This window comes from Xiphophorus couchianus, chromosome 9 (genome assembly GCF_001444195.1).
Source record: "Xiphophorus couchianus chromosome 9, X_couchianus-1.0, whole genome shotgun sequence".
NCBI lineage: Eukaryota > Metazoa > Chordata > Actinopteri > Cyprinodontiformes > Poeciliidae > Xiphophorus > Xiphophorus couchianus.
In genome coordinates, this window is record NC_040236.1 from 1,123,280 (window position 1) to 1,148,683 (window position 25,404).

Genomic DNA, 25,404 nt, shown 5'->3' on the forward strand with positions numbered 1-25,404 from the left:
GGGTTATAGCAAAGAGATATAGATATTGTGTATAAATATAAATATAAATATGGGAGCTACTGTATATGCACAGATTATACAGATTATACAGAATATACAAGAATGTTAGGGAATGGATTATATATGTATATAATATATATATATAAACAATATATAATATATTATATATATTATTATTATTATACAATTATTATATAATATAAAAAAATATACATATATATATATATATATATATATATATATATATATATATATATATATATATGAGAAGAAGATTCTTATGTTCAACAATCTGTTTGTAAACCTTCAGACCTGGAGACTTGGATTAAACACATTTATGTGACAAATATTTCACAATCTCCATCCGTCTCCAGAGTGAAGACAGGAAGGTCTTCAGTCTTCACACAGATGCTTATGGGGACACAACTACTGCCGAAGTCGGAGAAACAGTCCAAGCCAATAAGCTAGACTCTGAAGATATTTCTAGTACAGCAAGGGACCGGAGTCAGCCTAGTCCTCCACAGTCCGATTCCTGCAATCCTGAGTCCAGTTCTCCTCCAAAAACAGTATCCAGTGTCAGCCTGTCTGATTCTGCTCAGTCAGCCTCTCACAGTGAGTCTGACAGGTGCATTTCACATGTTTTGCTTTTTTTTAGCAGCTTTTAAATAACATCAGTAAATGTTATTACTGATGTTATTTACCAATAACATCAGTAATAACCTGAACCCCTTAAAATTCAGCCATGAAAGTTGGAACGCTGAACCTTCTTTTTCTCTTACCCTTGTCTATTTATTTCTGCTCTCCCACTTCAAACAGATCATCCAGAAATATATTATGAGAACTTCTAAGATTGAAATCTCAAAACAAATTGGACAGAGTGGTGGTGCTTTTAGCAGCACCCCAGCTGTTGCTAAAAGCATTGAAACAAAAATAATTGTCTACATTTTATGGGAAAGTTTTAAGTCAATTCCTTAGTAACAACTTCCAAACCAATAAATAAACTTGATCTGTTGGAACTCAGGTATAGTACGTTTACTGATTTGAAAATATGGGGCTTTTGAATTTTGACTGTCTGGTGAAGCTGAAAATTGTCTGTTTAATTTGAGAGTTTGACATAAATAGCCATCTATCAAGCTCCTGTCTTTGACATTAACAGAAAGGAAAGTAAAATGGATCAACTCTTGTTCTCAGGTTGCAGCAGACTGAGGCCAAGTCGTGTCCAGAGTGTTGTCTCCAGCCAGGGCAGTCTGGACTCAGATATGCAGGGTATGCTCCTACCACAGCTGAGTTATGCTTGATACAATAGTAATTGATTTAGTGTGTTGCTGATGGCTAACTGATTGTTTTATATTGTTTTAACTATTTATTGGTGGCAAGTCAATATTATGGCTTTTTTTGTTTATGCTTCTTAAACAGAAACAAGTACAACCCACATAAAAATACATCATATACCAAAATTAAAATTCAGATAAAACTGCTTTCAAAGTTTTCCCAAAAGCTGCTTTGCAACCTGGGATTGATAAGAGAGGCTTTTCATTTATAATACTGTACATTAGCAGGAAGAGGAACAGCATGTGAGGATTCCTGGTGCAAACAACAGCATCATAAGTGTTCAAGCACTCTCAGGACACAGTTAATGTTGAAAGAGCAAAGGAAACCAAAGTCAACCACAAAACTCACTTCCAAGCCTGAAAGCCTTTCAGTTTCATCATCCTCAGAAGATGCCCACGGTTATTGTATGTATTTAAGGGATTCTGTTTGAAATGGAATCAATGTCACTGTGTTGTTTTTGTATTCTAATGAAGGCTATGATGGCGGCAGCAGTGATTCTGAGTCTGAGGGTCCTATCCCTGATGATCAGGAGGGTCAGTCACCGTCAATGCCAGACTTCTGGCTCATTGTTAACATCCATCAGGACAGAGTGACGGTGTACTCTCATGCCAGGTCAGAATAACTGTCAATCATTATCTGTAGATGCTTTGTGTAAATGTTATCATCTAGTTACCTGATCTCAGATCCTGATACCGGGTTCCCCCAGAAAACTAGCTAATCCCAGTGGTGGCAGCACTAGGGGAGTCCACCAGGGGCCCACCGCGTTTTTATGTTAAAACATGTTGAAAGTTGTCAGCACATCTAAAAATATGACTAGGTAACTATTTGTTATTAGAAGACATTGTTGACAATACATTGTCACTAGTCTTAAGACCAGCTGTAGTCTTAAAAACTGAAAAACTCAAAAAATGCAATTCAAATAAATAGTTATTATTTGCATGCCAGTTAAATCCTAATGAAATAATTAGCCAGTTGATCTAAGAACCAACTTTGGTCACACTTAAAAGTAAAATAAATGAATACTACGGTATTTTCCACACTATAAGACGCACCTAAAAACCTTCAATTTTCTCAAAAGCCGAGAGTGCGCCTTATAATCTGGTGTGCCTTATACTGTATATGGACCAATATTGATCCACAACAGGTCTCGCAACTACGGTAAGCAGCCGCCGACTTCATTTTCCTCCGTAGAAGAAGAAGCGCGTGGTGCACGCTGGGTTTTGTTTAAAAACCCCAAAATGGCTCCTATTAAGAGACACGCTTACGACGCAGAGTTTAAGCTCAAGTCACGCAGTAGAACACGCGAATAGAGCAGCAGCAAGAGAATTTAACATGAACGAATCAATGGTGCGGAAGTGGATATATATTGTAATTGCACTAACGTTTGTTTTGCCGTAACAGTATCAGACTGTTTTTTATGTGTTTATTGAATCGAGGAAAAGTTCCCCTCCACTATATGTTATACCTTGCTGTTGTTAAAAGATAAACTGTGTCACGAAAATACCACGTCACTTACTTTACCTCGAGGAAAATAATAAAACAGCTGTTTATTCATTTTGGGAATGAACGGAATTTTCAGAACGCTGGTTTGTAATCTATTAATAAAGTTTTACTGACCTATCTGACTATTTTGTTGACATTCCCTTTAGCGCAGCTCCATCTAATGGATGCATAATCTAACCCCTGGAGCCTCTATTTTATGTGCCTTATACTGTATATGAAAAAAGTTTTAAAATAGGCCATTCATTTACGCCTTACAGTGCGGAAAATATGGTACATAAAGTGGACTATGACAAGTATGCTTAGCTAAATGTTCTGAAGGTACAAAATTCAGGTATTTATTGTAAGTTTTCTTGTGTCTTCCTAAATTCTCGTGCGTAGTGCAATGTTTTGTTTTGCTGGTTGGGATTGCTTATTTATCCAATAAATGCACTAATATCACTGTTTCTGGTGCATATATCATAAAACTATTCAATGTAAATAAACAAATGGAGCATGTGTATCCACTGGGGGAATCACTGCTGGTGGTTCTCTAGGTAAGAGGAAAATTTGAGGGCTTTAAAATTTTTTTTTTACTTCAATCAACAAAATGTGATTCATATTTTCCTCTTCTAAAGATGAGATGTTTCTCTGTCATTGTCTAGGTTAATAATGGAATTTAAGTAGATATCTTTGTTGTGGAGAAAACAAAATGTTGGTTTTCATTTGGGATATTTGAAGCTACAAATTTTTCTTTGAATTAATTAGATTTTTTTTCCAGATCCTTGAGTGAAGAAAAAGAGATTGATGTGGAGCAGCTAGAAAGGAAAGTCGATGAACACGAGCTTCCTGAATTCTTACAACTGCATCAAACAGTGGTCAGGAGGATTGGTGAAGTTTGCAGGATTGTAAATCAGGTGGTTTAGCTGTTACATCTTCACACTATTTTGGATTAAGATTTGTTGCACGTCATTTTATCATTTTGATCAAATTCCACCATCCTGAGTATGCACAGAATGGTGGATAACAGTCCAGAAAAACACTCCTGGAAGTTGTTGTCATTCAGTTATTAAAATTCCTTGAATGCTTTAAGCTGATTGGTTTAATAGAAACCTACTTTTATTGTTTTTGGTATGTTTTAGCGCATGCTGCTCCAGGACCTGCATGATAGCCATGTATGTAACACACTGTTGGTGGCAGAAAGTGAGGAGGATATCTGGAAGAATGACTCTCTCTTCAGGCAAAGGCAGAACACCACTGACGGTGAGTTGGTATTTAGCTTTAGTTTTTTCAGCCCTTACGGTTTCATTTGTGACTCATTTAAAATATGATGGTTATGATGTTTCTCTGACTTGACAAACTTATGTAAATCCCCTTGCAGTCATACAAAAACTAAAGTATATGTATTTGTATATATTTTATTCAAACCACTCAGACTACAACACAGAGGAGAGCTACCAGGCCAGAGATTACTTGGCAGCCACCATGCAATTTATCCCTGGGCATTTTGCATGTGACGTTGTGTGGAGTACAGTTATCCACATCCATCCACGCCTTAAGATGGGACCCAACATGGGGGTGTCCAGGGGTGAGTTGGAGATCCCTGTGTATTCTAAAGTAAACAAAATTGTGAGGAACATATATATGTTACAGTTTTACAGTTGGGTTGACATACACAAATGAAAGGCATTTTCATTTTAGAGATGAAAGTAAATGAAAGTTACATATGAATACAGTTCTATGAATCCCGAATGAATGCCAGAAGATGGTGCTGAAAGCATTGAATGTTCCCTTTGTGTATTCACCATTCAAGTAATAATATAATCAGAATCACACCTGTGAGGCATCGGATGATTACTCAGAACATATATAGCCTGTCGCCATCCAAAGCTCTATTCCTACAGAATCTCTGGCTTCCTGCAGCTTTGGTTTGACAGATGACATCCACATTCAAATGGGGAAATGCTAGGATCCTGGGTTAGGGTCTACATACACTAAGGGTTAGGGTGCTATGGAGATCCTACCATAGGGTCTCCATAGCACAAGAACAGCTGGTCTAAGCATCTTATAGTGGCAATGTATGCCTCTAGTGTGCTCACTGGGCACAATAACTGACTAATCCCTATCCACTCCTGACGTAGGTGGAAACCATGCTAATCTCAATGCATTGTTACAATGTCTTTTCAGAAATCCTCTCGGTATGATGTTTTGATTTGCTGGTTGAGACTTATCCAAGCAAATGTAGTATTTGCAAAGAATACTCAGATTGGATGAAAATTACCTGCAGGCATAAACTGTGTCAAGTTGAAAGAGCAGAGATGGCCGTTGTATGTCTTGAGTAAATGCACAAGCCACGCATTCTTTGTTTACTGCGTGCTCAACACTTTCACAGATTCACATAGAATGTTGTGACGCTTTTATTTTCACGCCTACCTTGGTGCAGTATTCTCCAAAAAGTTGGCCTTCATAGAGGGTATAATATATTCAGGTTATTGTCTTATTTTACATGAAGGAGCGACCCAGACACCCATTTAGATGCTTCAGTTGTTTATTGGTAAGCAAGACAACAGAACTTAACCTCACAACCTTACATTGGGGCATGCACTGGTGGGTATTTGTAACCCCACTAACGAGAACCAGCATCAATACCTAATAAACATCAATACATTACACTCCTCCCCTTTTCATTTAAAACTCCTACAACTTTTTATTTTTCTTTTAATTAGAACACTAATGCTAACAAGAATCTAACTTAGCATAAATAATTTACCGAACAATATTAAACACCTATTGCTTTGCCATATTTTTTTATTAATTCATTTATTTTTTGCTTTTCTTTTCGGATCAAAATGGCACAATAGCCACACTGAACAGCTTATGTATCTAAATCAGTCTTTTTCAAACTGTGGTCCCTGTACCACTGGTGGTCCACGAGCCTCCCTTGGTGTTCCACAAAGTATTGCATGTAAACGACTTTTTATTTGCCGTTATTGTGGGGCAATTTCAAGTTAGGTGGCCCACGAGTGTTTGTTAATTTGTTTAAGTGGTCCTTGGCCTGAAAAAGTTTCAGAAACACTTATCAAATTGTATACACCCCAAGAATCAACAATTAGTTTTATCTAACAAGGAAGAAGTCTGACTCCTCTGCCTTTGCAATGGGATTATTCTGCCCTTTTAAGGATTTGTGTCCTATGTTAGAATTTAAAACAAGCAGGTTTCTTGTGCATCCATTGTATATAATGAAGAACTGCAGTATTGTTGGGCTTGGCAGGTGTAGTCAAATGACTAACTGGGTTGGATCTCCAATCTATGACTGCTGGTACAGGAGCCAGTGGTGGTATTATCCTCTCCATTAAATCTGAGGTGGTGTTTTCAGCCAGCACTGAAGCATGTGTCGACTCCAGTGTAGACTCAATGGCTGTCTTAGCTGCTGTGGCTGCAGAATATATAAACAGTCCTCCAACAGTCCATCTGTGACAAATCCTTGTTCTTGCACTGGGGTGGTGTTTCAGTTTCCCATGAAAACTGAAATGTTAATTTTCATTTGGAAACTAGTGTTTCATGATCGATGAAGTAGGTTACTGGTCCAAGGCATTTCACAAAAGTTGCTCTTAACTATCTCTCCTTTTCCCCGTGGAAATTTCTGACATGCACCTGGTCTCCTAGCAGCAGGTGCCATAATTTTACAGCCATCTTGTCATGGTAAGTCTTTTGTGCGTTTTGTTTTTCTTCCACAGCTCTCTCTAAACTTGTCTTGAGCTGGGTAAATCTAGTTCTCAACTGACACTTCAAAAACATCTCCACTGGTGCAACTCCAGTCTCTGGATTCTGGAATATTTGTTTTTCTTCTGCTGTTGTGTCTTTATCACTCCTTGGCAGCCTAGATAGTGCATCAGCATTGGCATGATCTGCAGACTTTCAATACTCTGTCATGCAGTAGTTGTAAGTCACCAACATTGGCTTGTGATCAGTGGTGAGTATAAACTTCCTACCAAACAGGTATTTATGGAATTTCCGTACACCAAATATAATAAAAAGGGCCTCTTTTTCACTTTGTCTGTAGTCACACTGTTCTTTTAGTGTACGAGACTCTAATGCTATGAGTTTCTCTTCCCCATATTCCATTATGTGGGATATGACTGCCCCTACACCATAGTGAGATGCATCACATTCTAGCCGAAATGGTTTTGTTGCACCGTAGTGTACCACAACCCTGATTTGTAGCAGCAGTCTTTTTTCAAAGGTCTCTTCACATTCAGACATCCACTTCCACGGATTCACTTTCTTTAGGAAAGTGTACCTAGGTTGTAACAGCATGGACATATTTCTCATGAACAGATGCTCCTCTCTGGAGCCTTCAGTGATAAGGACGTCGTCCAAGAAGCATGTTACGTGAACTAGTCTTCGTAGGATCTAGTCCATGACACGTGGACTTGTGACTCTATAGACCCTGCAGATCTTAATGGACTTGTCTGCTTTTGGAACAACGATGAGTGAAGCTCACTCACTCCGGTCTGTTTTGGATACAATACCCATTGCTCCTAGCCTGTCCAGCTCTTTTTCTACTGGTTTTCTGAGGGCATAAGGTAGTGGTCTAGCCTTCTTAAAGATGGGCTAACTCTTTGATTTCACTCTAATGGTGGCTTTATACTCCCCGATGGTGCTGGGCCCCTCCTCAAACACTGCCTTATGTTTTTTTCAACACAGCCTCCAGCTTAACATAAGCTGCATTTTGAGCCCCCCCCTCACTGAGAATATTTCTCTCCATTTCATCTTGAATGTATCTAGACTGTCTTCTTTTTACAACCACAAGACAAAGCTTTGCTGTTTGTTGTTTATATGTGGCATTTACCATTACTCAGAGTGGGAATTTTTTAGTTGGTAAAAGTGAACAGATTTACATAACGTTTCTGCTGTGGTAGATGAGACAGGAACTTTTGATATTATCTCTGAGATCAGTGTTGCCTGGGTGCTTATATCCAGCGATATTTCTACCTTTTTGGCTTCTATTTCAAATGCAATGTGAATGCTACGTCGTTTGCTGGCAGTGTACACTGTACACACCCCCAGCTCATTGTTGTCATCTACATCACTTTTAGTGTCTTCCTGCACATATTGTATCTTTTTATTTCTACATGCCCAAGCTACGTGTCCAAGTTTTGAACAGAAATGGCATTTTTCATTTTTAAATTTGCATGTCTGTGCGGTGTGCTTACCCTCACACGGTAATGGGGTTGGCTCCTGGCATTTGTCTGCCATCATTTTTCTGTGAGATATGAAAACCCTTCTGCTAATTAATTGCTGCTGATTTAAATCTCCGTTTTCTTTATTTTCCCCTGATGCACTCTATTTACATCTCCAGCTTCTTTGAACTTTCCAGAAAATTCTTGTGCGTTACTTGAGGCAGTTTCCATCACTACTGTGGTCTCACAGGCATCTTGAAATGTCAGATCTTTTTTGGACAAAAATCTGTTTTGCACATCCTTGCTCTTCAGGTCACTCACGAAGTGATCATGGAGAGTCTCGTTAAGATGTCTGCCAAACTCAATGCGTTCAGTGTTGTTTTAAAGACAAAATATAGTCTGCCATTGACTCACCCTAATTTTGGTTCCTTTTTTGAAAACGGAATCTCTCCACATTTGTGATGGGTTTTGGCTTATAGTGATCACTCAGTGTCTTACACAGTTACTGGTAAATGAATTCGATTGGTTTTTCAGGGCTCAGCAAGTTTTATAAAAGTCTGTATGTGTCTGCTCCTATTACAGCAAGGAAAACACTGAGCTATTGTTCATCCGGCACATCATTTGCAATCAACCATAGCTTCAAATTTTTCAAGTAAGATTCAAAATCATGTTGTCCCTCTCTGTACTCTAGTATTTCTCCAATTTGGAATTTTGCCATGGCTACACATAGTCCTGTCCACTTCTCACTTTTTGTTAGCCTCTTCCTGATGAGAGCTACAAGTTCTGGGATTTATTTTTCTCACTCTGTGTTTCTTCCAGAGATGATTATAAAATAAAGTCATCCCATCCTCATTGCCACTGTAATATATTCGGCTTCTTGTCTAATACCTTACAGTCGAGCTGCCAGCCTTATAATGCCCTGGGAAAAGTATATTTTGATTGCATATTTGAATGCCAAGCTGACTGGATATCGAACTATATCACAGGGCATTCTGGATAAATACAACCAAAACAAATGCACTTGTCTACTGCCAGAGGGAGAAATGACTTGTGGTCTATTGCCAACAACAAAAGAGAGATCCTTCAATATGCTCGGTAAAGTGTGACCTAGCATGTTACAAAGAAAAAATATAGGTAACCCTGTGGTAGATGGTGGCACTGCATTAGAAATAATTATGTTGCTGTGATCATTTGGAATTGCACTTCCTGCATCAGAAATGTTACCTGAAGGTTGTAACTATTTTCTCACAAAATTTGTTCTTTGGTTTTCAGTACATTGTCAGAATTCATGTTTTCTGTTTTTTAAGCTCTAAACAGATCTCTTTGTTTCTCTATTACAGCAATCCAGGCCCTTCGCTCTGTTCTGAACTCCTTCTCTGTAGTTAATAGAAAGAACATGTTTGTCTACCAGGAGCGCACAACTAAATCAGTCTTCTACCTCAGGTGAATTTTGTGATTTTACAGTATTTCCAACTGCATTTTTGTGTCACCTTTGCTTGTAAAGCACATCTTAGATGTGAATGTTATTTTTGTTTACCTGTTAAGAGGAGATCACTGTGTAGGATGACTGAAGGATGACTGTCTCGACATGTCAGCCAGCTGCAGCTGCATTGGCACTATTAAAGCGGTTTCCTTTGTTAACGCCTGTTCCATGTAGAGCTGCAAAATGATTACTCTGGGCAATCTGAAGGCTAATAAGCCCCTCATCATTAATAAGTCCCAGCAGATCAGTATGGTCTACCTTTGAATCCACTGACGATAACCTCCAGCAGAGCCAAACCTGACTTCACAGCTACATATATATGTATATACTTGTAAGTTAAAAAGTTTGCAAACCAGGATTGCTGACTTCTTTTAAAAAGGATGGAATGTAAGAACTAACCCGCTCCAAAAGAAACCGCTTATGGTGACCACTTTGTATTTAAATGAATTAGAGATTTAAAACTCTCTAACTCCAGTTGAACCCCTATTGTGTAGCTCAGGCACAACTCCTCTTGTGCCTGAGCACAAAAGGGGGATGGAGGTAATATACATGTCTTTTTGGCATTAAAGAGATAGAGACATGATTACATTTAGGGAGTATTGTCTTTGAGAAAACCAAAAACGAACATTCACTCCGTATGGTTCTGGAATATCTCTTAGCTTCCTTTGGCTTCTGCATGTGGCAGGTGGTTAATGTGATTTTTATAGGTTTTAAACTATGAACTAAAATTCTAATAAAAAATGCTGCCAGTATCGTGTTAAGGCAACTCATTATGAAAACTTATATATGGCTTGTATTTTTCTCCATAGACTCTGTGAAACCTCACTAAAAGGCAAGTACTCAGACCTGGATGGGAACCTTCATCCAACTCGCTCAATGGGACTCATTAGAAGCCAAGAGCCTTTATATCCTGAAGACCTAATGGTAAGAGAACATATAGTACTTTAGTGTCTTTATTACGACACTTTCAAAAGTGCAAATTTTGGTTTTGCATACTGTTTTTATCTAAATCATAACACAGATAATCTTATATCTAAAGATTTATTCAGGAGGAATCTAATTCAATTATCTTTCACAATGTTCCTTAAGACAACATTGTGAAAAATATTTTTGGGGAAAAAAAAGAGTGTCTCAGTTTGCCCTGTGACAGACTGGCGACCTGTCCTGACTGTACCCCACCTCTCGCCCGAAACGTTCACTGGAGATAGGAACCAGCACCCCTGCTGACCCCACTAGGGACAAGGCTGTTAGAAGATGGATGGATGGATGGATGGATGGATGGATGTGTCTCAGTTAATGGAAGTTTAAATGCTGTGTGGATTGGATACTGTTGTATTCAGGGGTGTAAAAACAAAAGCAAGTTTTCATTTCATCCCATTTAAATCTAGACTAAAAAACCACCTGTTTGGAGTTGAAGCATAATCGATTAAGAATTTAATGAAGGCACTTGACTAAAGGTAATGTTTTGATTGTCAATTCTATGTTGCATGATTTTTGTTTTTGTGTTTTTATGATGTAAAGCACTTTGAAATGCCTCGCTGCTGAAAGATGCTGGACTAATAAGATTTGATTGATTGAATTGATTTGGAAAGTAGTGAAGACATTTTTTGTGATTGTAAAGAAAAAAACTGTATGGAAATGGAAATTAACTCGCAATAGAACCAAAATTAAATACTTTCCTGAAATAATCCAGATCGTTGTTCTTGTTCTTTTTGAAAATCACACTTGAATAAGGCAGTCTTGTATTTGTTGCATCTTCCTTTAGGCCTCCAGATCTTCTTTGGAAGGCTCTCGGCCAGTAGGACACGTAGACAAACACATCCTGCTTCTGGTGCATGGAGTAAGAAATGCAGGTACAGTGTTGTAAATGATAAGGTCAGGGTTTCCCTTAGAAAGGTTGCTAAGCCCAGTGGTCAGGGTACCGAGGTGGACCACCATGTTTTTTGTATTAAAATATGTTAGGGAAACAGAAAATGTACAAATATTACTGGGTAATTATGTGCTACAGGAAAACATCTCCAGGGAAACGCTATTTAAACCCACAACTAGTCTTAAAAGGAACAAATAAAAAAAATACAATTTAAATGAATATTAAATATTTGCACTTCTGTTTAATCCAAATTAAGTCAGTGGCTCCGCTCCATCAGGCCCCCCAGGGCTTCAGGGGCCCATAAATGCTAATATTTTAACACAAACCACAGATGCATAAATGTAACATTTGTTTATTGAGATGATCAATGCTGCTAAATTTGATTTAATGGTTTCAGCATACATAACGTAAAAGATTTTAAATAGTTTAACATTTAAATGTAAGATTTAAAGGAGCTGGTAAGTTTACTTTGTTAAAGTTCAAAGAACAATATTTATAGTTAGATGTTTTGTTACCATAGCAACAATCTGATGCTGTGAGTTTAATCTTTGAGTTTGAGCTCTGTTTGTTCACAAATACAAATTACTAAGTTGTAATTGTGACTTATTGATTTTTAGGTTCACCAATTAAACTACTCCCTATCTCCCATATTTCACTAAATTTAACACAGAAGCTGTTAGAGGTGCTGATGTTTTTAGCAGCATGAGGGGCCATTAAGTCAAATTCTGCTCAAGGGACCGACCCTGCATGATGAGTTAAATCAACTGCACTGTGTGCAGAGATGCACAACAAATGGGAGATTTAATTTAATGCTGCTAATGTGGCTTTTGTACATCTTCCATTTCGTGTCTGTTGAGGTTTTAATAAGCGCCACAGAAACTGTTTTGGTTGCCAAATTTTAAGGGATGAATTTTTCATATCCCCACACGGCCACGCTTATTAACTCTGGCTGACTTAGTAGACAAAGATTTTGATATGGTTTGATGCATCGTATAACCAGAAAAATATTAAAAATAATAAAGAAGTAGTATTAAACCAGTGTGATGCGTGACTATGAGGCGAGCGCGAAAGCTGTAGGTGCAGTGGGTTTTAAACTCTTACCTTTAGTGTTCTCCAAAAAAAAACATGATTCCTCACAGGGGGTTGATGTAAATAGCCATACAGGTCAGCCTGTGTCTAGTTTGAAGGTAGTCAAGGGAGGCGCGAGCGATGCACACTGAGGTAAACTTCAGCAACGTTCGCTCTCTCAGCTTTAAATGCATCTTCTATAAACCTATCTTCTATAAACATGTCTTTTAGGAATAAATCTGCTCCGCCACTAAAACGCTCAGAGTGACAGAGACACTTGTAATCTGGTTTTATAAAAAAAAAAAAAACATTTCTGGCTTAGCCTGGTGGGGGGCCTAGTAAAGCATGGCGGGCCGCCAGGCTTATGATACACTGGGGGAAACCCTGTAAGGTAGAGATTGTGTAAAAGATTCCATTGTTTCATCAGACAACTGTTGGAGCCACTTGTCAACTGTGAGGTCTCAAGGTTTATATGGATATATGTTTTCAATTGTAATTCATTCTTTTATCTCTTGTGTAGGTCCAGAAATCACAGATGAACTGGTCAAGGTGCTTCGGAAGCGCCTGGATGAAACCACCTTGGACATCATAACAGTTATGCTTGTTAGGAACTGCAAGCTGACTCCTGCTGATGTGGAGGTAGTCTGGCTTTTCTGTGTCCTAGTATTTCTATTACACAAAAAACATTTCACATTATTTCAAATGCAATGTCTGTTTTGCACAGAGGCAATCAAATAATGAATTAAATATTTCCAAATGTTGTCTGGTTAGTTTATCCAGCCAACAGAATCTCCTCCCACTGGAATTATGACCTTCAATCTTCCAACGTATTGCCTTCCCTGGCTGCCCACACTGGCTCACTACCTCAGACAGAACCTGCTTATCTTCCTGCATATACCGAAGTACACTGACAACATTTCTGTACACCATTTCAAGGTACACTGCACCATGTAAAATTGTGTGCCCTAACTCCTGTCCTGTCTGGACTGTCCATAACAGAAAGAACAAAGAGCATGAAGGTTAGAAAATTAGTAAGGACAGGCAATATGACTTTTCAATGCAAAAAAGTGAATCCTCAAGATGCATAAAGAGGTTATCTTGCAGCACTGCGGATCTTTTTTAACAAGTCATATTTTTCAAAATATATAGAACTGGACAAAAAAAGGAAATTGTTGTAAAAATTTACAGTGTAAATGACAAATGCCTGTCTTAAAAAATAATTGAATTTACGGTCGCTGGCCACTTTATTAGGTACGCCTGTCCAACTGTCGAATCAGCCAATCACATGGCAGCAACTCCATGCATTTAGGCATGTAGACATAGCCAAGATGATCTGATGCAGTCCAAACCGAGCATCAGAATGGAGACAAAAGCTGATTTAAGTGAGTTTGAACGTGACATGGTTGTTGGTGCCAGACGTGCTGGTATGAGTATGTCAGAAACTGCTGATCTTGTCATGATGTCAGTATTTTGAGGGGTTTTTCTTTTGTTTTCTTGTGGACTTCCTGACAGATGTCAGGGTTTATTTTGAACAAAGTAATCTCCAGTGCTCCCTGTTAATTTAGCCCTTGTGTGTCACCCGTGTCCGCTAATTAGTTATTCCCCTCACCTGTTCTCCATAGTATTTAAGTTTGAGTTGCGTCCTTGTTTGGCGCGGGATTCTTGTCTGTGTTTACTTTGTGCCTGTGTCTTAACTCGAGTTTGGAACTGCTCGTTGTTGCTGACTGATGAAAAATAAAAGCAAGATGCCACATCGCCGTGTACGTTTTGGTTCATCCTTTACCTCAAAAACTCCATTCCTGACAGATCTACTGGGATTTTCACGCACAACCATCTCCAGGGTTTATAGAGAATGGTCTGAAAAAGAGAAAATATCCAGTGAGCGTCAGTTCTGTGGGTGCAAATGCCTTGTTGACACCAGAGGTCGGAGGAGAACTGATTTGAGTTGAACGGCAACAGGAACTCAAATAACCACAACTGCGGTTATGCAGAAGAGCTTCTCTGAACACACAACATGCCAAACCTTGAGGCAGATGGGCTACAGCAGCAGAAGACCACACCAGGTGCCACTCCGTTCAGCTAAGAACAGGAAACTGAGGCTACAATTCACATAGGCTCTCCAAAATTGGACAATAGAAGATTGGAAAATGTTGTCTGGTCTGATGAGTCTCGATTTCTGCTGCGACATTTATATGGTAGGGTCAGAATTTGGTAACAAGATGAAAGCATGGATCCATCCTGAATGTATCAACTGTTCAGGCTGGTGGTGGTGGTACAATGGTGTGGGGGATATTTTCCTGGCATACTTTGGGCCCATTAGTACCAATTGAGCATCGTGTCAACGCCACAGCCTACCTGAGTATTGTTGCTGACCATGTCCATCCCTTTATCACCATCTGGATGGCTACTTCCAGCAGGATAATGCGCCATGCCATAAAGCGTGAATCGTCTCAGACTGGTTTCTTGAACACAACAATGAGTTCATTGAACTCAAATGGCCTCAACAGTCACCAGATCTCAATCCAACAGAGAACCTTTGGGATGTGATGGAATGAGAGATTCACATCATGGATGTGCAGCTGACAAATCTGCAGCAACTGCAGGATGCTATCATGTCAACATGAACCAGAGTCTCTGAGGAATGTTTCTAGTACCTTGTTGAATCTATGCCATGAAGGATTAAGGCAGTTCTGGAGGCACCTAATAAAGTGGCCAGTGAGTGTATGTAGTTGTACTAAGTGTCTGTTTTGGGATTGAGCAATTAACTCAGAAATCTGAGCACATGCATACATGTCTATAAGCTGTCATTGTGTTGGAAAAGCATTTTTGGGTGAAGCCTGAAGGTTGTAATTTCTTTTCCTTTTTTCTGTTATCAGCATTACTTTCATTTGAGCACTGACTTGGCTGACTCTGATATCTACCTCTACAATAAACCTGGAGGGCAGGGAACAGGAGGCAAAGGTAACAACATCCTAAGTCTTAACTTACAGTATCATCATGAGTTTTTGTCTTTCTCTGTAATATCCAAGGTCTAAAAAACTTTGGATAGTAAAAACTAAAATAAACAAATACATAAAAATAAAAAATTATGGTCTAAGAGCATTTACCAGAAGAAACATTATTAACACAGTGTTAATAATATGGTTGGTTAGTATGTGGGGCCTCATTTTATATTTCAAAACTGCAAATAGCAGCAGACCATATTCAGCCTGCTTTTTGCTTAGGGATGTTGGGACCAGATGGCATTTTTGAGATGTGTAATGGGAACAAACATGTGGGACCCTAGCCCTTGAGTGAACTCCAGTGAACATAATTATTTGATTTTTTTCTTCTGCCGTTAATGTCAGACAAGTGCGGTACATATAATCTTGCTTTAATATAAAATTCCATCAGTTTGATGAAATAAGTTTCTGCTGGGTTTGTTTCCCCACCCTTGTGAAAAATAAATAGTCTAAGTATATAAAACATGCAGGGCAGTGAGCCATCAGAACCAATGTTGGGAAACACTGCCATAAACAATCCAGCTCTATTCCTGAAATATGTTTTTATTGTGCACACATTATGCATACATTATATACAGTATCTTTATTAATAAAGTAATTAATAATGCCATTTTTCTGTCTTGTCTTTCAGGCATTGCCTGCATTGCTCTTTCATTTGTAGATGCTCAAGGTTGCCCCTTTAGGGTTGCATCTCATGACTGTCCCTCTATTCTAAAATATGAGCCCTGCTCCATCCCTCTTCACCCAGAACATTTTGAGGAGCTGACAACTGTAATTACAGCAGAAGCCATCAACATAAACCAAAGTTCAGGTAATAGACACACAGATTGGCTTATGTTAGGATAGAGCTCTGGGATGTCGTTTTTTATTCCCAAACTTTATTTGGTTTTTAACAAATTGTACATATAACTCTCATTACATTGTACATATAAACAATTTTCATTATAATAGAAAGGCCTTCAAAGGTAATTGGAGAAGTCTGTAGGCTAAATAAAAAGCAGACCCCTCCTTGTGGAATATAACTAGTGATGAAACAATAAGATGCATCTTAATAATACTACAGAGAAAAGAGACCTATTGAGAAAAAAGAAAAATTAAATAAATTACAAATAAATAAATAACACATAAATGAATAAAATGAGATGATTTTTAAAAAAAATAAATAAATTAATGGTAATTAAAAAAAAAGACAAATAAATAAATGGAAAATAGAAGTCATCGAAGAGTTACCATGTCTTGAAAAAAGTAAATATGGCTACCCCTCTTCTAACATTTTAAAGATGCAGTAGCATTAGGTAGAATCTCTGGGAATACAGATCCAGCCCTAGAAACATTATGGAGACACCACATTTTTCAGATTCTTCTCTGCGAAGTCTTCTTGACTTCGTAGAGAGCACAGGAAGCTGCTTCGAACCATTGAACCTGTCCGTTTGGCAAAGTTATCTGTAATACGGCTGGGTAGAAAAGGGCTAACTTAACAGCAGGGCGGGAATGGAACACTTTCTTCACTTTAGTAAAGGCAGCCCGCTTTTTTTGCGACAGCAGTGGAAAAATTTAGATCATTTTCCCATTTGCTGTTTTAAAGCTTTACTGCATTTAACTGCATGTTAACTGGCATAAACATCAAAATATACTCTGATTTTAGCTTAAGAATGATCAAAAATAAAATTATAAGACTTACAAATATATCTAAAATTTAACATGGCATTGTTCCAATTTTAACCTCTGAATTCTTACACATCATGAACAAAGAATAGTTTCTCTACCATTAACTTTGACTGGACTCACTTTATTCTCATGCTCTGAGCTACTTTATGAATCAACAAGCAACATGCACTGAATATTATCCAAATAAACGCAAAATAAAACTCCTAACACCTGGAGTTAGTAAGACATCACGGTCTTCTAATCACCTAGCGCCGCAGGACTTCCCCAGCTCAGGAAGGCATCCTGCCAATCTAACTCTTGGGTGTTAGAACTCTCAATTATTAGCAAAATGGTGCATAGAAACGTAACACAGTGGTATCTACTGGTCAAATAAGAGGTTAACATCTTACAGAGTAGTTTTGGTGTGCTTTCACTGTGTACTACCCTGTAGAAGAATAAAACAGGATTTAGCAATGACGACCGAAGCGCTGCCATTAGCGTCCAGATTGCATCTGAGGCAAACAGAAAAGTCCGGCCCAAAACCAACCCGGAAGCAACTCCCCCCAAACAAAGGTTCCGCTACGCAACTACTGCTCCCATCCCAACCTCAAGAATTAATATGAGGTTTAGATTAATATGCCAAAATGCAAACAAAAGATAATTTGTTTGCATTTAATAAAAATAGAATAAAGTGTATATGAAAGTATTTCAAAATTAGAAAACAACCAAAATAATGTAGTGACATTTTTAGGTGCACCACACAGAGCAAGGACCTAACTTGGCAACAGAGCCACTGAACCGGGTTCGAATGACACGCAGAAAGCCACAGGCCTCCTTAAACTTTCTTCTGGAATTTTCTAGTTATTTTTATAATACTCAGATTTTTGCTTTATTTATTTGAAAGTCAGTTACCGTATTTCTGTTTGATCTCTTTCAGCAGCCCAACTAAACGTGCGTTTTGATATTTGGGAACAAGGGAACATCAGCCCTCTACAGCTGAGTGATAAACTACAAGGGGCGCTGCGCCATGCACTCTGTGATGCTATCATGGAACTTAGAGTCTTGCGAAATCCTCTTTGTCTTGGTGCCACAGAAAGCTCAGACAGAGGTCAGAGAGAAGGAACTAAAGGTAACCCTGTCTTGAAAAATATTAGTTAACATTATTCTAAATGCCTACCACAAAATTTAAATCCTGCAAACTTTTCTGCAGTCTGCAGTAATAAGTATTATGTAAAACCATCACATATCCTGAGATTCCGTCTGACTTTTCATAGAGGCATCACAAATTAATAGGACACCTTTGCATTTTACAGCTTGCAGAAAGGAATAAATGTTGCTTGCCAGTTTTATCACGGAAAAAACTTGTTTAGAATGAACTGATTTATTGGTTTCTAGGATTAGCAAATGTCCACAAACTTTTGTTTGACTTTGTATTATTGTGAAATCTGTTTTCAGGACAAGGGACATATTTGTCTGAGGTGAAAGAAAAGAAGGACAGCCCCAGGCAACGTAGTGGCTCACGGATCTTTAAAAGCGGTCCTTCTCCAATCACCTTAATCCATTCAGCAGGTGTCAACCCGCTGATGGGGACCAGCACACCAGAATCTACTACTCCTAATAAAATCTCACGCCGGAGCTTTTGGGATATTTTGGTTAGTTTGTCAAACATCAAAGACTTTTATTACAGAGCTGTTCTTTCAATAATTACATGGATTCTTCACTATAAACTTATTTAGTTAGTACTTTCAGGCTCGAAACTACTATACTAATTTGTATAGTCTATCTGTAAACAGAGCTAATCTTTTTCTTACATAAGAGTAAACCCGACTCAGCAGAGCTTGGGAGCCCCAAGACAACTGATGACATTGTTCAAGAAAAGGGAGAAGAGGGCAGAGCAGCACGGCGAAGACACAAGACGGAGAACGTAAAGCAGCAGTGGAGTCAGGAGAGAGCTGTGGCTGTGGAGCTTGAGCAAGCTCAAAGGTGGTGTGGCTGAAACTTCTGATAAGGTCTTCATGTCATATTTTAGGCTTCAACCTTTAGGGCCCACAAAGTAAAGCTTTTGCAAAACAAGGGTTTTGCCTACGGACAGTTAAACCACGATGTGACAGTTTTGTCTTTAGTTCCACAGAAAAATAGCGGTTTCAAAATACTTCTAAAATTAGCTCTGTGCTGTGCCAACTGGATATCTGGTGGTCAGATATGAAGGTACATTTGGTGCAAAGGTATTTATGTCATGTAACTGAGAAGTTGAAGTTGCAGAGAAAGATCCTAAAAGAGCTTTGTAAATGTAATTTTTTTCAGTCTTTCACAAATACAAAATAGCAGCTTCACTTCTTCAAATTCTTAAATACAAAACACAATTTAACAAAACATTATTTAACTAAACTAACTATTTGCCTCAGTTACTAAAGATGAAAATTCAGACACTTCAATGCTGTGGTATTATAACAGTCTGTGAAAAATATTCTATATTAAAAATATTATCATTAAAAGTTTTTTGCACACAGAATGAAATGTTTTATCATGTCACAGACTCTTTCAGTTGTGGTAAATAAACTATTATAATTCTTAGTTACTTTGGAAACATGTAATACAGTTTAAATCAAATGTTTACTTGCTGTAAATAAGACAGAAAAAAAATTTCTGTGATATAAATATTTTAGTTTAAATTGTTCAAATTCTAAAGTTTACATTAATTTGCCAGACATGGTATTTTGTTGAATTGTTTTACTCTATGACCTGGCTAAGTTGTTTTGGGGGTTCTTTTACAAACTTCTCACAGCAGTATATTAAACGTTTTGCCCATTCCTTTTGACAAAACATATGTTTATGCCTTAAAATTCAAAAGTTTCAAATCAAATGTTTACAAAGCCCACATGACATCATCATGTGGGCTTTCCCAGATTATATATAGACATATTGGTTTTAGTGTATTTAAACTTCTGACTTTGAAAAAATAAAACAGATTTAATGTCAGACAGTGAGGAAAGAAAATCTTTGTTTTATTAAAATCATTATATGTAACTACTTGGTCCAATTGAAATTGTCACTTCTGGTTGAATGTGGCTTCCGGTAATCAGCACATGAGCTTGAATTATGTGTAACAAGTAGGTCTGTTAAATTCAATGCATTAATCCTGCATTAATTCACATTCTTTTAATGCCATTAATTTTTTTAAATGCACAATAAATTACACACGTTTCTGTACACTTTGGATGTCCTCTATTCTGAAGCTTGAACATAATTTCCTTCTCTGTTCCTGCTGTTTATCTATGGGGCTAATATCCCGTTTCTTATCTCTGAAAACAGCTTCACTCTCCACCTCCCTCCTACATGGCGCTGTGGCACTCAGAGCATAGGAAGATCCCTGAAATTATTTTACTGCTATTGACACAACAGAAACCTTGTCTTAGTGAGATTAAAATTGTTTATTGTTTGACTGGCCTTGTGGAAACCTTGAAAATATTTTTTTAAATAAACAAGGTCTTGTTATGTTTGTTTAGGAGGCAGGTGTCTCAGTTGGAGGAGGGAGATGCAGGCACTTTACATCCTGTCTACCAAGATACTTGCCAGTCATGGATCACGTTTATGGCCAGACTTGGTGAGTTTCTGTCTGTGTGCCAGCACTAAATCAAAAGAAATTTCAGACATGTATGTGACAATGACAGTTTTCTGTTCAATGACCCATCATAGCTCTTCCTGTTTCTCTTTTTAAAAATGCATGACAACTGCTGGTGAAAAGGCTGTCCCTCCATCCAACATTGCACAACTGAAATTGCATCCAACTTCCTGCTGCCTTCCATTTTGACAGAGATTGACAATTTGGTCAGTTCTTTGGCCAGTGATACAACAGTGAAATCATTTGAAAGGATGAGGTCAGTAGTTTCCTCCAAACTGTTGCATTCTGAATCAGCATTAGCATAATACTAATGGGATTTGGTGCTCTAGTTTTAAAAGTAGTTTTTGTCATAGACTGTTTTGATTGCTAGAGCTGGGAAGTTTAACACCTTTTGATTAGAAGTTTAAGCTAAAAAAATAACCTTAAGCAGAATTATAAGCTTACTACCTGCCTGGCCCAATGAGGTGACTTTACTGCAGAGCACTGTGAGCCATTTGAAGAAGGATTTGGTGAAATTGAAAGAAAAATGCAAGGATATGGAAGGACAAATGAAAAAGTACCATATCAGAATCCTCGATGTCCCTGAAACACATTTCTCAACTACTAGCCCAATTTCCCCAGCTTGAGAGAAACTGTGATTGACTACTCACAATGGAATTTGAGCAAAAGGGAAAATGAGTGCCAGGTCACGGGTCATGAACGTTAAGCTTAAGGAGTGTGTGGAGATACTGCGCCATGCGTGCAGCCATACCCCTCTTCAATTCAATGGAGAATTGGGAAAATGCTAGAGCATTTTTCCAATTCCACGACGACTATAGCCAGAACCAGAGCAGCATTTACAGAGACCTCTGAATTCCTCCAATTCCCAGCTCTGCTTTGTATTAATCTTAGACTGGTGGGTAAGGAATTTGTAGATTCTGGCAAAGCCATGAATTACATGCTGAAGATCCTCTTAACTTCTGATGACAGGAAATAACTTTAAAATTAATATGCAAAGATGATGAAAATATGATAAAACTTGCTTTTTGGGAAATGGTTGGGCCAAGTTTTTCCGGAACCTTTTTTGGATCTAATGTGTCTTTCTGTTATGTCCAAACCAGGTGTAACCACCAAATTCGATTATGTTTTTTCCGGCTAAGTGAATCTCATTAAGTGAAATAAAGTCTGAATTAAAACTCATCAATATTAACTGTCGGAGCTCCTAGTTCATTTAAGCCCATCCATTTATATTCCAGTGTGGTAGAGTGTATGGAGTATAAAATAAAGTCTAAGCTGGAGAACTTCCCTCCTCAGACAACAATGACCAGTCTCTGTTGTCACTGTCAGCTCTTCCACAGACCTCACCACCTCCAGCCTACCCTTGGTCACTTTGCTATTTCCCGTGATGCAAAACTAATAGCCAGAGGGCAGTTGATCCAATAAAGTTTTAAAGTTTAGCTCAATAAACCATTCAGTATGCCTCTTTGTCAAGCGAATGTGAACATGTCCATACTTAACATTGCTTCTAAGAAGCTGTTTATTCTGTATAAAGCTAATATTTTCCTGGCAGAGCTGAATTCCAGTTTAATCATACTGGGGCATCTTCCTCTATCCTTGATCCTCTTATCTGCAACAACACTGGCACTGCCTCGAAACAGCTCCTATTACAGTCTCACTCATTCACCAGGGCTGGAATATCTTCCCCCTTTGAACAGAGTAATCTGGGGATAATCACGACCAGATCAGGTTCAGATCTGGTACTGGCCTTCTCACAAGCCCAGTCCAGTATAGCCTCCATTTGTTCAATTCTTCTTAACACAATACTTACCTCTAGGTCTATGTTGTCCTGAAGTTGTTTTGCTCTCTGTGAAAATTCAGCCTTTAGACATTCCTTGTTCTTGTTAACCATATTTTGCAAAGAACCACAAAGGTTGTTGGCTTTAGAGTTCAGTTGCTCCTCAAATGGGATTTTTAGTACATCGGTTTTTGGAGTTTAACAGCCTAAATTCATGCAGTGCACTGCCTGAATGCAAATCAGCATCCTTATAGTCCTTCTGCCTTGTGAAAAAAAAGAAAAGAAATGTTGGCTAATAACACAAACATTTGACAAGACCTCTATGCTAAATTCTTTTTCTTACTCTTTTGAGGGATTAACACAAATACAAACCTTTTCTGTTATTTTCAATAGAGTTTTAATTTAATTAATTACGTCTGAGACAATGAAACATCACAAAAATAAATTTACATTATATTCTGCAGTATTTTATTTTACATGTCACTCAGTTTCAAATATCACATAAATGTTTGTCTCTGTATTTCAACCCTTTTACAGCTGCCCCAGAGGAGATGTGTTTTTTCCATTCCCTCTTGTCCAGCACCGCAGCCACCCTCCTGACGCTAAAAGAAGTTTCATTCTCATTGGGCGAAATTTCTACCAGTGGCACTGTTGCACAGAGCAAGGTACCCACCTGCTGGAATTTATCAGTGTAAAAAACAGACATCTTGTGTGACATATGGAACTGCCGGCACCCTTAGCAATGTGAGGTTTATCACAGGCACTACTTGAACAACTTAACTTCCACTTCAATTCAATAGCCATATGCTGTCTGATGCAGACAATGCATCACAGATTTTCAACATTATAGCAGGCATCTTCAAATCCAGACCTCAAGGTTCAGGAGTTTAGATGTACCCTTAGTTCAACTTACCTTTATCCAATGACTGAATGACCTCCTCAGTTCAATGCAATTCAGCTTATTTATATAGTGTCAATTCACAACAATGTTGTCTCAAGGCACTTTACAAAAAATTATTTCAATTCATTCATATATTTTACAATTGATCCTAGTTATGAAACAGTACAGTATTCAAAGTAGTTAAGAAAATGGAGCAGATTGCATCAAGCCACTGACTTGCAGCATTCACTTCTTCTGGACAAGCACATAATGACAATTGCTTGTGTTGTGACTTTACAGCAATTCCTCATACGACTCATGCATGAGGTGACAGGGGAGAGGAAAAACTCCCATTTAACTGGGAGAAACCTCCAGCAGATCCTGGCTCGGTACAAGTGGCCATTTCCACAACCAACTGGGGATTTGAGAAGAGAGAGCAGAAAGCATGTGGGATTATTTTAGATGTTCATAAAATGAAAAAGTTAAGAGCAGGAGAGGCAAAACGATTGGTTGATAGGAGAATTGTCTCAGCCAATCCCCTTCTCCAAGAAGGAATCACGGAAAGCTAACCCAGGTGTAGAGACTACGGAGAGAAAAATAAGTCGAGAGAACAAAAAGCTAACAGTTAAAATGACAGCAAAAAATTCAAATTGAAGAATAGTAGAAGAAAATGAGAAAAAGTGGTCAGTTTGTCCTACAGTAGCCTTATCCTGTTGCAGCATAACTACAGAAAAAGCTCAGGATAACCTAAGGCAGTCTAACTACAACATTAAAAAGAAAGGTTTTGACCCTAGTCCTAAAAGTGTTGGTCTCACAGACTACGACTGGGAGCTGGTTACATAGGAGAGGAGCCTGATAACTAAACAATCTGCCTACCATTCTACTTTTTGATATTCTAGAAACCAGCAGTAAACCTGCAGTCTGAGAGCAAAGTGATCTGTTAGGAACATATGGAAGAATCAGATGTGAAAAGGAGAATTCTGGATTTAACAGCCAGCCAAACAGTAAATAAAATAAACCCTTTTGATTTCATGTAATAATTACTGTGTGAAAAAATGTGTTTCCCTAATGAAAATGTCAGACCAAAAGGGAAGTTACCAAATTTCATAAGGAGCTGAGTCTTGTAAATTTCTGCATAAATTTAAATGACTTTCTTTCTGAAGTATATTGTTGTTTTAGCCGTCTGTGTAGTGTGAAAGCGCAAAGCCATGTTTTGTGCCAAAGCTTTTGAATATCCTGTACTTACTCCTGCTCTCTGATGCTGTGTTTTTCTGTCAAAGCCAGCTGTCTAACACTCGTGTGTTATTTTACAAACATTTGCTTACATCATTATATGTTGAGCTGTGTTTCACTGTCCACCTGCCTTGCTGTTTGTACCATGTGTTTGGCTGCAGAAGACAGTTCAGATGAGGAAAGCTCCACAGGGCTAAATAGGTTCACACGTAAGTTTGGCTCTTAGCTTAATAACAATAATGCTGGTCAATTTTTAAAAGAATATTTTTCTTTAATAAATGGTACAATATATAATCTGTCACAGAATTCAACAACAAATGAGCTGTCTTCAAATTAACCTTTTTGCTTCAGGCATGAAATTTTAGTTTAACCTTTTTCTGTACATAAATCTGCCTAAAAAAGTATATATATATTATATTATATATATATATAGTGCCATGCGAGAGTATTCGGCCCCCTTAAACTTTTCAACCTTTTGTTGCTTTTCAGGCTTCAAACATAAAGATCTAAAATTTTTATTATTTTGTAAAGAATCAACAACAAGTGGGACACAACCATGAGGTGGAACAAAATTTATTGGATATTTTAAACTATTTTAACAAATAAAAAACTGCAAAGTGTGGCGTGCAATATTATTCGGCCCCTTGCGTTACTATTTTGTAGCTCCACCTTTTGCTGCGATTACAGCTACAAGTCACTTGGTTTTCTCTCTATCAGTTTTGCACATCAAGAGACTGAAATTCTTGCCCATTCCTCCTTTCAAACCAGCTGGAGCTCAGTGAGGTTGGATGGAGAACGCTTGTGAACAGCAGTTTTCAGCTCTTTCCACAA

General features: G+C 38.1%; 1 protein-coding gene across 8 annotated transcripts in view; it reads left to right on the forward strand.

Annotated features, from left to right (window-relative positions):
* szt2 (SZT2 subunit of KICSTOR complex) overlaps window positions 1-25,404 on the forward strand; it is a 152,547-nt gene that overhangs the window by 86,387 nt on the left and 40,756 nt on the right. For 5 of the 8 annotated variants that reach the window (XM_028026733.1, XM_028026732.1, XM_028026727.1 and 2 more), the window contains 20 exons: window positions 375-612; window positions 1,192-1,266; window positions 1,806-1,944; window positions 3,593-3,728; window positions 3,954-4,074; window positions 4,247-4,399; window positions 9,335-9,437; window positions 10,287-10,401; window positions 11,243-11,330; window positions 12,936-13,054; window positions 13,187-13,351; window positions 15,292-15,376; window positions 16,049-16,228; window positions 18,002-18,193; window positions 18,520-18,716; window positions 18,881-19,047; window positions 20,571-20,668; window positions 20,810-20,942; window positions 22,998-23,125; window positions 24,735-24,782. In XM_028026733.1, the coding sequence (XP_027882534.1) occupies window positions 375-612; window positions 1,192-1,266; window positions 1,806-1,944; window positions 3,593-3,728; window positions 3,954-4,074; window positions 4,247-4,399; window positions 9,335-9,437; window positions 10,287-10,401; window positions 11,243-11,330; window positions 12,936-13,054; window positions 13,187-13,351; window positions 15,292-15,376; window positions 16,049-16,228; window positions 18,002-18,193; window positions 18,520-18,716; window positions 18,881-19,047; window positions 20,571-20,668; window positions 20,810-20,942; window positions 22,998-23,125; window positions 24,735-24,782 (2,680 nt within the window). The remainder of the gene's footprint in view (window positions 1-374; window positions 613-1,191; window positions 1,267-1,805; window positions 1,945-3,592; window positions 3,729-3,953; window positions 4,075-4,246; window positions 4,400-9,334; window positions 9,438-10,286; window positions 10,402-11,242; window positions 11,331-12,935; window positions 13,055-13,186; window positions 13,352-15,291; window positions 15,377-16,048; window positions 16,229-18,001; window positions 18,194-18,519; window positions 18,717-18,880; window positions 19,048-20,570; window positions 20,669-20,809; window positions 20,943-22,997; window positions 23,126-24,734; window positions 24,783-25,404) is intronic. The other 3 variants (XM_028026730.1, XM_028026729.1, XM_028026731.1) reach the window with 3 other exon arrangements.